General features: G+C 44.3%; 1 protein-coding gene across 5 annotated transcripts in view; it reads left to right on the top strand.

Moving 5' to 3' along the window:
* LOC148019216 (putative serine/threonine-protein kinase PBL22) overlaps positions 1-14,389 on the top strand; it is a 236,778-nt gene that overhangs the window by 75,510 nt on the left and 146,879 nt on the right. For 4 of the 5 annotated variants that reach the window (XR_015687550.1, XM_087660766.1, XM_087660767.1 and 1 more), the window contains one exon: positions 8,482-8,730. Coding sequence is in view for 4 of the 5 variants with exons in the window: in XM_087660766.1 (XP_087516892.1) it covers positions 8,482-8,730 (249 nt within the window). In the remaining variant the exon portion in view is untranslated. The remainder of the gene's footprint in view (positions 1-8,481; positions 8,731-14,389) is intronic. The other variant, XM_087660769.1, reaches the window with a different exon arrangement.

Raw genomic sequence — 14,389 nt, 5'->3', positions numbered from 1 at the left:
AGAGGATGCACAATAGCTGGAAGGTGCTTGTGAAGCCGATTCGCCAGCACTTTGGAGTAGATTTTATACATGGAGCCCATCAAAGAGATTGGTCTCCAGTGTTGCAACTTTGATGGCGAAGGGACCTTTGGAATTAGTTTGATAAGGCCTTCTTTCCATGAGGGCATGACCCCCGTTTCCCACACCTGCTGAAACATGGCCACCAATGGCTTCACCAACTGCGTGGCCGAGGTCTGAAAGAATTCATTGGTGAGACCATCCCAGCCAGGACTTTTATCATTCGGCAGGTGCAACAAAACGTCCATAACCTCTTCCTCGCAAATATCCGTCTCCAAAGCGGCTTGCATATCAACTGGAACCTGCTGGCGGACCAGATGATAGAAGACCGAGCGGGCATGCGTAACCTGGCTAGAAGGCGAGGAAGAGGAACCAAGAAGTTCCATAAAATAGTTTCTGCACATGGTGACAATGGTTTGCGGATCCGTGACCAAGCGACCTTCCGAATCCTGGAGTCTGGTCATATTTTCGCGAGCCGGAGACGCATGCAAGGCGCGAAAGAACTTATGAGACTGGCAGGCGCTATCTTGCAATGTGTCCGTCAAGTTGTGCAGCTTGGCCTGTTGATAAGATTTCAACTGAAACACTTGAATAAGATGGGCCAATCGCCTCTCCAGAGACAGCAGAAAATCATCATCAGGGGAATCCAGGAGCAAGGAACGGACCAAAGCCAGTAAGTCTTCGGCTGCATGTCGACGTCGGCGGCAAAGTGAGGCATGATGGATCCCATACTGGTGAGCAACCCGCTGCACATTAGAGAGCAGCCGTGCAAATGAAGGCAAGCCCTCAGAGGCGAAGTCCAATAAGAACCTCTCAATCAGCTGCTGCATATAGCCCTGGAAAATTGAATGCTTCAAATAAGAGGAGTTGAAACGTAAAGGGAGCCTATCCAGGAATTGCACAAAAGGTGCAATAGATTGTGCCCGCATCTCAAGCTGGAGGGGGAAATGGTCCGACAACGCATATTGCCGCAAGACCTTCATTTCCAGCATCTCGGGAAGAAAATCATCCCCCTGCATGATATACATTCTGTCCAGTCGCGACCAGGTAGTTGCATATTGTATGGAATGAAAAGTAAATCTTGAAAAAGAAGGGTGAAGCCACGACCAAAGATCTTGCTTGAGTACGTGCAAAGCAAAGGAACTCCACACCCGGCTTTCCGGCGTATCCATTACCGAATGCCCTGAAGTGGATTGAGAAGAGTCAACACACATATTGAAATCTCCCATCAAAAACCCCCTTCGGCCGAGTGACATGGAGCCCTGCAAAGTGGACCAAAGATCCCGTCGGGATGCGGGATCATTCGGAGCATAGAGGCCCAACAGCCATAAAATCTCTCCTTCAAATAAGACTTCGATCACCAGAAAGCGGCCCTGCACATCATTTTTAACAAGGACAGGCTGATATTTCTCATGGACAATCATCAGCACGCCCGAATAGTGCGTAGCATGGGTCCCTGCATAAAACAGACGGAATCCATGACAATCCATCACTTTTCCTGCTTCACCGTGACTTTTGTGCTCAACTGCACACAATACATCCCACTGGTTCTCATGCAAGACGGTCCACATGGCATGTTGCTTATGGCGAGAGCAAATGCCTCGCACATTCCACGTGGCTATCTTCATGTATCCTCAAAGAAGGAAGTCAGGAACGATGCGCCTGCTGCCTCAATTTCACCTTTTCCGCGAGAGCATCCATGACACCCTCATCCAGAAAATCAGCCAATATTGCAAAAGAATTCTGGCGACCTGCTTTGGAGGTAGAAGGGAAATCCACTGCCTTGGGAGAGGGGCGGGGATAACGCCGATCCCAGGGTGTAATAACATTTCCTTTGGCATCGAATGCCAGCTTGGCAGGTGGGCCTTTGGGGCCATCGGTATAGGCTCTCCTTGGAGACTGATTACGGGGGGCAGACGAGGCCGTAGGACGCGCAGCCTGCTGTGAAGTGGGCATTTCTTTCCGGCGCGTATACGTGCGCCCGGAATCCTGGGGCGCGGTAGGCCCAGGATCCGCCAGGCCTGCATCCAACTTTTTCCCTTTTTTGGGACGTGCCTCAATCCAGTCAGTGCGACGGGAATCCACACTCAGGACCTGTTGTTTGCCTTTATCCATGACATGAGGAGACTGAAGGGCTTCCTGGGGCGTGGCATCAAGCACCATGTCGTCCTTGGGCAGCACAACCTGCGCATCCTCCGAAGACGATTGCTTTTCAAGGCATTCGGCCATGAAATGCCCCAATTTACCACATGAAAAGCAGTGGCCCGCAAAGTTGCCCCATTTTAAGCGAAAATACAAAGGATGCATGCCCGAACAATTGAGGCGAAGCCACGCGGGCCTTTTCCTGGCCGTGTCCCATAGCATGCATAAACGGTTGCGGTTCATCGCCCTGAGGCTTGGGGGAACCAGCACCGTTCCCACAACTGCCATCGCATCCTTCAACATGGGCCAATAGACCGCCGGACAATTTTCCACCTCTACCCACACCGGGCATTCGCGTTGAAGCAGACGCTGGAAGTCGGCCATGGGGCGCCATGGCACAACATGGACCAGGCGGCGATCAAAGAATAGCGGCAACTTGGACAGGAGCTCAGCGCGATGCGTTTCCGATTTCAGCAGGACCTCATAAAAGCCGCGAGGTCCAAGGAAGATCTCCTCAACAGACTCCCCTTGCAATAGATGGTGCAACCACTTGCGAATATGCGAAAGCACTGGGATCCTGCCAGTGAAGAAAAGTATAACTGCACGATCATAAAACACCGAGAAGGATCGCAAGACTGATTTGGGGTCCACCGTGGCGTCCAGCACATCATCCGTTCCCGCAACAGAAAAAGATTCGGTATTATGCTGGACATAATCGCCGAGCAGAGTATTGGCGAAGTCCAGCAAATGCTCCCAGTCAATTTCCTGCGAATCCACAGGATCAGAGGCGACTTGCGCATAGGAGCGTTCCGGAGGACTCATTGGCTCATCAGGCGTATGCTTGGAGCGTTTGCCGGCAGGCGGCAGTTCAGAACTCGGCGGCAACTCCTCCATGCATGGCACCATATCTTCCGGCTCCTCTGCATCGGAATGAGGGCCAAGGGCTGCCACCGTCCGGTCAAGAAAATCCATATCCAGGCCAGCCATACTGCTGTCTTTTCTCTGAAGAAGTCGTCAGGCGGCAGTCGTCAGATGGGTCTCCAGGCGGCGCGCAGGTCTAGGAGATCCTCTCTCTCTCGCTCTCGGCTGCCTTAGCTCGTATTTCAGGAGAAGTGGCGCCGCCTGACGAATCAACCAGTTGTACAGCAGGCGAGCAGAGGCGAGGGGACTGCCTGACGGGCTCAGTCACGACCAGAGCCAGGCGCCAACAGCGCGCAGGAGACGGACGAGAAAGCAAGGTGCAGGTCGTGACGGCACAAGTCCAGGTCTCGACCTGTTGTGCAGCAGGCGCGTAGAGGCAACGGGACTGCCTGGTGGGCTCAGTCGCGACCAGAGCCACGTGCCAACAACGCGCAGCAGACGGGCGACGAAACGGGGTGGAGGTCACGATGGGGCAGATCCAGGCGACCTGGCGTGCAACAGAAGACGGTGGCGTGGTCAACGGTAGGATTCGACGGCGTGCAACAGAAGACGGCAGCGTGGTCAACGGCAGGATTCGGCGGCAGGCCCGGTTAGGTCACGGGGGTGCCAGGGTCCGACATCGCTCCCGTTCTCTCTTCTCTCTTCTCTCTCTCTCTCTCTCTCTCTCTCATAGTACTCCATTGGCAAAGTCAGAATGTTTGGGGAGCAAGGCATCAAATGTTCTCAACCGCTACAAACCCTTTAGAACACCCCACTAGTGCAACTAGGCTAAACCTGCAAGCTAGATTAGCATAGGCAAAGCTGACAGCTTCTTAAAGGAATTTTGAATTCCTCCTATGTCATCAACTCAATGGTCAATGCTCTGGCCATCTAAGTTATGACCCTAGATGGTCAAGACATGATGAGCACGTAAACGGAAGCAATTTAAGATGACCATTTTGTGTCACTAAAAAGAAGGGAAAAATGGACCTCAAAATGCTGATTCACATTAAAGATGGTAAATGGAGATATTAACAGATTTATCTATTGGAGAAAGAAGTCGGGCTCCAAACTCGGAAAAGGGCAGCTTGCCTTTCCCACTCTATCCTTTGTGAAGTTCCTTTGGAGTTCTAATAGCTTTCTAAGAAGTTAATGAAGTAAACCTAGTTGTCTTTGGTGCATTCTTATGAGGGAGGCCTCTACCGCTCAATTGCTTGTCTTCCTTCCAAATGTGCCATATGCTACTATTTTGATGACCTCCCATTCCTGGAACAGGTCACTTATCTGTTAAAATCTAGAGAGGCAGTTAAGGTTGCGGAGTCTTTTGATCCCTAATGACATTGTTGCATCCATAATCCTCAAATCCCAAGGCTGATCAAGAAGTTAACAATTGTGCAACTATCTCCCGGAGTCATTATTCCCTCCTCTCTATGTCTTCTCTTCCTGCATCCCCCCTCCCCGCGTGTGCGCATGTGTGTATATCTAGAAGGACTATAGTCAATCTTTTGGAGCTTTTGAAACATGTATATCAAGTCCAGTGATGTGATTGTAGGCTTGTAAAATAGGCAAGACCTATGTTTACTACCAAACCCATCTAAGTTATTGAAATACAATACCATAAAACCAAACATCCCTATTGGTAGAAGATAGAAGGTAAAGGGAAAAAACATCATGCAGCTAGAAGGGCTTCTGGATATAGTAACTATGCATTGCACAGCTTTTAGTCTCTTATTTGTTTTGAGCTTAGAGAGTGTACAAGATAGTGATAGGAGAACTGATAATCATGATTTGTGATTTCTTTCCTCAGACGTTTGCGTGACAACTAAGTCAAAAGAGACTAATGTTAAGCCTAGTGCAAAGCAAGCAAAGAGAAAATTAAGAAAGCATAGGGCAAAGTGGAAAAGGCAACCCCCGGTTGAAGAAATAAGAGAAAAAAAGACTAAAAGCGCAAGGACAACCTGGAAAGTGGAGGGCAAGTGCAATATAGAAAAAGTGCATTTTAAATATAAAAGCACACTCTAAATCTTTGTAAAAAAGCGTCACGCTTCCTCCTGTGCAATCTGTAAACTGTAGACGGGCATGGGTGAAGGGACAATGCAAATAGGAAAAAGAGGACCTAGGCTAAGATGGTCGGTCATGTGAAAAGGGATGGGTATCCAAAGGAGATTAGGGTTTGGGTTTTGTATAACAAAAGTGAATGAAGAAGCCTATTCTTGTGTGTGTCCAAAACTAGCTCTCCTCTTTTCTTCTTCTTCTTGTTCTTGCTTGCTTGAGCTTGTGCTTGAGATAGGGAGTGAGTGTGTGAGGGTGAGGGATTGTGGTGGAGAAGCTCTCCATCTTCTCCTCTCTTCTTCTTCTTCTTCTCTTCTCTTCTCTTCTCTTGTCTCACGTGCAGCAATGCAGCATGGAACTTGGAGCTTGAGGATCGAGCTTGCTTGAGCTTGCACCTTGGATCGTGGAGCTACTAGAGTGCTTGAGGGAGGAGGCAACTCGATCGGGCATGGAAGTAAGCTCACTACACTTGTAAGTGTGAGAGTGCGTATGGCTATGTGAGAGGTAGCGATTGCACTTGGCTTGAAATGTTTGAAACAATAAGCAATCCATGGGTCTTAGCGGTCAAGTGAGAAGCTCTCACAACTAAGTTAGCGAAATCTGCAATGGCAAGGAAACTTCTAGACTGGTACTGAATAAAAACAATGGTAGAATTTGTAGACTGATATCCTGTATATTTAAGAGGGTGCCGCACATACCAGCATGTGAGGTGCACTCATTGATTGGTATCAAAGGTGGAACATCCATAATAGGGTGCACATTTCAAAATGAAAAAAGATGGATACTGGGTTGTTGTGCTGTTCTTTTTTGTCACCACGCTACAATATTGTGTTACGAAATGTCACCTGAGCACATCTACATGGGCTAGCAATGGCACTTGGTTGCATTGCTAAGAATTTGTGGTGGGCCATGGTAAACAGACTTTGGGTAGATGTGAATAGGAAATTGAGCACTTTGCAGAGAGAGTTGTGACTGGAGACAAAAGGACGAATTAAACTGGCAACTTGCTGGTGAAGGGCATAAGTCAGGTACCATTTGTTATTTAATTCACAAGTTTTGCTTGTATGATAAGATGTTGCCTTGCGTTAGAACTTCTTTGGCAAGGACTTGGAAGCACTGGCCCATCATTCTACTGCTGCCCAGGCTTGCACATATGAGGTGCCTTAATTGTCCTACTGGTATATGTTAAATGTTTAATGATGTAGTTTGGAGGCAAACATTTGAGATTGTTGAGGAGTGAAACCAGTGTTGCTCCTTTTTTAATAAATTTCTACTACATTTCCCTGCAAGCTGTCTTTTTTTTTTAGAAAAAAGAAAGTTCTATTAATGACATGTTGGAGAAAAATCCCCGAGGTAATAATAAATAGTACAGAAAAAACCCTGTAGAGAGCAACCGAGTACAGACAACTTGTTCTTTACAGACACAATGGCCTGTAAAGAGCAACTTACAGACACAACTTGCTCGACTCCTTAAATTGTATGAGTGACCACCTCTGAGATCCCTGCAACCTAGTCCCAATTCCCACGCCGCAACTTGCACATGCACTTTTGCACCTTGCCCTCCTCATAGATGGTGTTGAGGATTCAACAACATTAAGAGTCTAGGACTAAGGCTGGGTACTAGGGTGAAGAGGATTGGGGCATGATCTGAGACTACATAGTCACATGGGACAGCCGTTTTCTAGCTTTGTGTCCTAGTCCCATCCTGTCAACGTACCATCCAATCCCATCCCCATGTTAGAGTCTCTTGTCATAGTGATAGGGGATGTCAATTCTTGTCCTTGTCCCCATTTCCATTCCAATCCCCATACTATGTCATTATGTGAGACTGATACCTACAAGCTGACCCTCCCGCCTGCCTGTAGGACTTGAATGATATGATAAATACATCGAAGATTAGACAGGAAAGTCTTGTGTAAGGGCTGAGTAAACAGCCAATTAAGAGCCAGTTTCTAATGCCAAACCATGCGAAGTTCCAAGTGAAAGAAGGAGCCAGAATCCCAATTTCAAAGACAGGTGACTCTTTTCCTCCTTATCACTCAGAGTCTCCCTATAGTCTCTCCCATTTTTCATAGAATGTGTGACCAATGTAATGTCCAAATCCTCAAGAGATTCTTTGTGTATGTATGTATTGTAGATCTATGGCATGACTGCATCTTGTAGTCTAATAGACCAGGAAACAACAGTAGTAATCCACTCCTGTTTGTGACAATGTCCCTCAGTCCACTCTGGTCTGTTAGAACGCCACAATAGGAATCAAGCTCAAGTGTTGGCCAGAAATGAAAAAGGATTGGGTCCCCTGAAAATCCTTGTATCCACATGCTAGGCTTCTCTCCATGACTCAAGCTATTGTCCCCTAAGTCACAATCATCATCTACACTATACCATGGAAAACTATCCTAAGGGATCTCCTCCACACCTTTAGGGCCCTCAGGCAAGCCCACAAGTAGTATCTCTGTCTTCTTTGGCTCTCCACATCTGAAACAAACTTCTAGGAATGCACTATAGCCATTTTCCACTGCCAAGCTCCTGTGTGCTACCAAACACCAGAAGAGTGAAATGTTCGAGATCTGAAGCTGGACCAATCTCCTCCAAAAGTTGGCGAAAAAGGGGGAAGAAATCCTTGATCCTGCTCTTCTGTGTCCTGCTCACGAGCCTGGTAGTACAACCAAAAAAGGAAAAGTTGCAAGGTCTGAACAGGAAAGGATCTTTCCATGTTGGAATGCATTTTTGTACTCAATAATTGATGATTTTTATGAGTATTTTCAACCATTTTTCTCAAGCTGGGTCTTGGACTTTCCACTTATGCAGTCTTGTATTTGTGTAGTTTGCTAGAAGACTTAAAGCTGCTGCAGTGTCTTGACAGGAACCTCTTTTTAGGCCAATCAAGGCATTCCAGCTCCTAGGTAACCATTGAGTGTAATGCCATGATTTTCCAAGGTTGAATTTGTCCACATACACATTTAACCAATCAAAGGTTCCCATCAATTTTCTTATGGAAAGAAAATTTGTCTATCAGCATGATCAATGGAAAACCTATGCTCGATATAGGAAAGTGTCATCATTTTGGACACTAGTTTCTCAAGATTGACACTTCTAAAGATGAACCTTATATACTATGTGCCCAAGAACACATGTATCATCACCATCATTATCATACACATATCAAAACGTTTTTTCCTAAGAGACCAAGAACATGGTCAGAAATGTTTCATGACAACAAAAGATTAAAAGTATCAGTATGTACTTCCATTGTCTACTCTTTGCATTTTAACTTTCATAAACAGTTGGGAACTATGTCTGGGCTGATGTTTGCAGCTTCCTTGTTAGGTGCTCAAGCAGGTACTGGTGGATGCAGCACTGTCTATAAAGGAATTCTACCAGAGGATGGCTTGGTTGCAATTAAGTTTCTGCCACCTAGTGTGGAAGGGAAGAAAGAATTTCTCATGGAAATTGCAACAATGGCGAGAACACAACACAAGAACTTAGTCCAGTACCTGGGATATTGTGTTGAAGGTGTGGACCGCCTTTTGGTTTATAGATTTTTACCGAATGGAAACCTTCAGCAATATCTTGAGGGTAAGCTTGCAGATTTTCTGTACTTGTGTTTTTTACAATCAAGTATCTGGTATTCTCATACCATTCATCCAATATGTCAAGCTTGCAATCGAAACAGTACAATTGTGTTTTCTGATATAGATCTCTCCAGAGACCATAACTTTCTAACTTACTTGCCCATTGATTGTAGCCTGTTAATATTTGGGATGGCTTACGATTTACAAGAAAGTGCCCATCTCAGGTCAATGGATTGTAAAGCTCACTTATTTTAAATATAATTTATCTATATGTGAAGTTCTTGCAATCCTCCTCGTCTTTGAGAACAGATCAAAAGGCCATCATAGAAATCAAATTACAAGTTCATTCAACTTATTTGAAGGTTCAGGGGTTGTACTTTAAACTTCAATACTTTATGAAAGATAATATCTAAGGCACAAAGGACTCCCACTCTCTTGAATGATATGTTCCTCAAAGTAGCTTCTAAATCAGGATTCTTGTTTTCCACTAGGATTGTTTAAAGGTCTGACCACTGTAAAGTTTTACTGAAGATGCCATAACTTCAGTATGATCACTCTCATGAAGAAAGATAGAGCAAGGAAATGTTGAGATTGTTGCCAAGACAAGGGAAAACTTTTGTTTTGCAATATGTGAATATGTGGTGAAAGCATTTAGCAAGCCACAAAGATGCTGTATAGTCTGTGCTGTGTAATCATAACCCATCCATTTCAATTTATAACACACCTTCATTCCCGATAAGTTGCCTCTCACCCCTTTTTTTTTCAATGAAGAAAAAAAAACTTTTGAATAAGACTCCTAGGAACAAAATATCCCAAGGAAAAATATGAAGTACAAAGCAGCCTTCAAAGGGACTTCCATATGAAAAAAAAAGTAACAAGGGGAAGTCTATTACAAAGCTTGAATGAATAACCAATCGAGAGGTCTGTAATGCCAGATCATGTGGTTCTGGAAAAGGAGGAATGTACCAGAATCCTGTGTCCTGAGAAAAACATATCTCCTCATAGTCTTTGAGCTGCCCTGTATCTTCTCCCATCTCCCATGGAGAGAATGCACAATCTTTGTACAAATCCTTGAGAGAGTCTTTGCAATAGACATGTCCAAAAGATCCATAGCCTAGCTACATTTGGCTGTCCATATGTGCCAATAAATAATGCTACCTATGATCTCCCATCAATGACAATGCTCCCGAGTTCACATTATAGAAATTTGGCATGATAATCTTGCTCACAAGTGGCCCTGAGACAAGGTAGACATGACACCCCTGTACATCCTCATATCCACAAGCTGGACCTGTATCCACGACCCAAGAAACCATCCCCTAAGTAGCAAAGTGTGCAGTGCCATGAAATAGCATCCTAAGGGCTCTTCTCCAAATCTCCTGAGCCCTTGGGCAATCCCATATGCAATGCCTCTGCGTCTCCTGATACTCCCCACTTCTAGTGCAAGGGACAAGGTCTCTAGCATAGCAAAGCCATGTACTAACTTTTAAACTCATGTATCCTAGTACCCAAAGAAAGAGTGAAATCTTTCTTGGTCTAAAATTATCTTCCAATCTCCTCTTGAAGTCTACAAGGAAAGATTATGATATACTTTGGACATTGTTGAGCTACAACTAGCACCACTTTGATTCTACTCATCTATATCCTCCTCCCTAGCTAGTTATATCCCAAACAATGACGCATCCCGACGTGTCTCTGCAAACGGATCTCTCCATCTCCACTCCCTAGGGTCCCACTGTAGTCTCTAAAGTAGGAGTCTCCTCTTGTATGCCCAATGTTTCTATCCATCTAGACAAGCTTGAGGGTTTAGCTCTAAGTACCAAGTCCTGTCATAGTGAGCCACAACTCTAATCCTTTGTCGAGAGCATCTTGTGAATTTTGATTAATTGAGATCCTCTCACCTAAGTCTACCATCCACCTCCATTGAGAAAGAAAACGCTCTCTCCATTGGTGGCGACCATTGCAAGAAGGATCTTTGCTGTGATGAAGAGCCCAATCCATGTTTGTGAAGTATTTGTATTAGTCCTCCACCCTAGGGGTACCACCTCCTTGATGTTCTCCAATATGGCTCTAGTCCCACTAATGCCTCAAAGTCTCTCTTTCTTTACATGAGGCCGCAACTCAAGAAATGCAAATCACACTCTCATTGTAGAAGCAACATGTAGGGAGAACCTCCCCCAAGATAGGCGGGTCCTTTTTCCAATGGTATGACCTCTCTCTGTCCTAAGCAATTGGTTGAAGAGAAGTGGCTGCTTCAATTTCTCTTCAACAGGGCTAGGTCAGAGTCTGCTAAGGTCCTTTAGATATTGATCTCCATGCCCATATAATAGATGCATCAAATCTGACCTCAAAAATATTTCCAAGCCGGGCAGCCGTGGTCCTCCATGAGTAGTAGCAATGACCTCTAATCTCCATAGTAGTAACTTCTTCCATGACTTCTTGTTGGGAAGAGGGACCCTCAAAATAAGCTTCAACATTAGCACTCTACTTTGATTGTTTGGGTCCATGGTCCCCAAATCACCCTTAGATTTGGGCTAAATGATGACATTTGAAGCTACTTTAACCCTTTTCAGGCCACTGTCTCCACGTCACCAAATGAAATTCTCGATGAGTTGCTTAACCTAGTCAATGCATGACCTAGAGAAGGCCCAACAAGAACTAATATACCACATGGTGGCTAGAAAAACTTGGTTTGCCACTACTATCCTTCTTACTAGTGATAATCTCGTTGTGCTTCAATACAATAGCTTCTTTCTTATGCTTAATAGAAAGGGTGCAAACTATTGATGTGAAGGAATATCACTGAGCTGCCATGGGGGATCCAAGAAAATTCTAATGTGGCTTCCAATCTAGTTGTAGAGATTCACAAACATGAATCCATAGAACTTGTGCCAATTAAGAAGAGCTCTTGAAGCTCTACAAAGACCTCCATTACAACTATAATTCTCCCCTTTCCCATCCATGTAAATAATTGTGCCATCAAAATCCAATGACTCCTCAAACTTTGGGATGGAAAGTCTAATGCCTTGAATGCATGTGGCTCTATCTCTTACGAAAGAACTCATGGTCTGTGCAACAAATAAGAAAAAAAATAGTTGCAAGGGGGCATTTATGTCTCATTGACCTCTAAATGCTAAAACTGTTACCTCTAGCCCCACCAATAGGAACTTGGTTGTGAGCCAAGTAGTAGAAACTCGCTACATCTTTGATCCATTACTTTGGAAAACCCATCCTCAGCATGGTACCCTCTAGAAACTCCCAATCAACTTTGTCCTGATTCTTCTTGAAATCAAGAAGCAGAATAATGAGGTCCTGTCCCCTTGATCATGCAAGAGCTATGGACTTTGTAAATGCGAAGATATTATCCGGGATGTTGCACTCCTGAAGGAAACTAGTCTGGGTAGGGTGAATGAGGTGTGGTATCAAGAGAGAGAGTCAAACATTGATTACTTTGTCTAGGATTTGATATCTTGTTCCAAGCAAAGTGATTGGTCTCCATTGGGTGATCTTTGATTTATCTCCAATGACGTGAATTAATGTCTTAGATAGCCCATCTGGCATATCTCATGATGCCATAATCTCTCAAAATGTTGCTAAAGAGTTGATCACATCCCCAATAGCTCAAGAAGAAAGCCCTAAACAATCCATCATCCTCGGGGACTTCCTTGATGGTAGTGGCAACAAAGCTTGCACAATCTCCTCTGAGAATTGACCACTCTATTGGTACCTCCACCACACAATCTATCTACTCTCTTAGAGTTGCGAGATCTCTTCGTTGAACCCTACAAGGTGCTATAATGATTTGTGGCCCAGTGACCAACCTCTTATAGCCCTTATGCAAGGGACCCATCTTCTCTCATGAGTCTCCTAACACCCTATATAGAGTGTTTAGGATGTGTATGCACAAGAATTATTTGTTCTCCCTATCCTCTACATGTGTCCAAAAAGAAGCCCTCACATGGTATTTATGCTCTGATGTGGCCTCCTTCATAGCATCTATTTTTGCTTTGGCAGCATGCATCCTCTTGGCCACCCACTTGCATCGTGGATGCCTTTCCTCCTCCCATTGAAGTGCTGCCAATGAGGCTCTAGTAGCCGTCTTTTTCTTTAGGAAACCTTCTCTTTAGCTCTTGGTGTCTTTCAAAAAAGAGCTCACTTTTGGCAAACTCTCATCGATGTCCCGAGCTAGCTTGCTAGATGAGGACTCAAGTCTCCAAATCCTGGTAATATCTTCTCTCAAATCCTCACAAGTCATCATAATACAAATGTATATGAATTCTAACATTGATAGTGGTTTCAGTAGCTCTCTGTAAGAACTAATCGTTCTAGTGTATGGTCTGATAAATTGGTTCCTAGAACAATACTAACTAGGCCCTCTTTGTCACAAGACAAGTCATCTATGCTAAATCTATCCGATCAGAAGAAGATCCAAGATCCAACAGTCTTGTCTTATTTGGAAGACGAGAAAGCTTGTAAATCTACCAAATGCTGCCATGAATTGTTGCATGCTTGAAATGATTGTTTTTTTGCTGTTTTTTGGAGCTCTACGGTCTATTTGATGCATGATTCTGAGGAGTTTGACTCTTTTGTGATGGATTTTGAGAGTGTTGGGATGAGTTTGGACTGGTTGAATTTCTTTTGAAACATAATTGAGGTTTTTGTTTGGTTTAGAATGTTCTAATGTGTCTTGCTTGATACATGTTCGGTTTTGATTAGTTTTGTGAGATTCTGTTGAGCCTTATTTTCCTTCTGTTTGATGTCTTATGGTTATGGAAGAATGTGTTCAGTTATGATTTGAGACTATTTGGATGGATTTTGATTGGTTGATATGGGTTTTGTATTGATTATGTGGTTTTATTGCTTTCAGCTTGTCTTTTGTAGTTTCTGTGAGCTCTTGTATATCTATGTAGTCTCTATATGTGTCTATATGGATTCTATATGATGGGTTAGAAGTTTGGGAATGTTTACTCTCCTTGGAAAGAAGAGATAGAAGCTCTTCTTAGCTAGTTTGATCAAAGAAAGTGTTGAGCTAAAACATGCTTTACAGCTGATTAGCATTTTTAAACAGCCCCAAAACATGCTTAATTAATGAAAAACACAAATTTGGTATGTGGTTTGAGAGAGTTTCACTAGTCTCCCAAAACCTTGATTTTTTGGGGCGCCTTTCAACATCTATAAATAGAGAGGCTTCCCATCATTCAGCCTGATCCTTTTGTGCAAGTTTCTCACTCTACCTTGCAAATTTCAGCCATTAGCCACCTACTATTTGCTGCCCAACCATCATTGATTGCAGCCCATCACTATCCAGCCCTAGGCGGCCTGTTTTCATCCATTGCCTTGCTGTTTGGAGGTCTCCATATGGCTGCATCATCATAACACCTGACCAGTTTCAATATCTGGTGCTAGGTGACAGGCTACTACCATCTCTCCCACTGGGCGACTGTTGCAGTACCTGCATTTTTGCTATCTAGCAAGATGTCTACATCAGCAAACACCTCTCCTATTGTTGCTTGACAGTTCTCTGCTTCGGGTGATCAGTTTTCAACCTTCTCTGTTGGTACATTGTTGCGTTTACTAGATTTCAACCTCCAACTGCTATGTTTTGGTGACCAACATGTTGCCCTTCATTATTCAGCACTCTCTCATCTCCGATTGGTGGTTAT

The sequence above is a fragment of the Lygodium microphyllum genome, chromosome 20, assembly GCF_053477565.2.
Source record: "Lygodium microphyllum isolate KBCC chromosome 20, Lygodium_microphyllum_v1.1.10, whole genome shotgun sequence".
NCBI classification, from domain to species: domain Eukaryota; kingdom Viridiplantae; phylum Streptophyta; class Polypodiopsida; order Schizaeales; family Lygodiaceae; genus Lygodium; species Lygodium microphyllum.
This window is presented reverse-complemented; position numbering and strand designations above follow the sequence as displayed.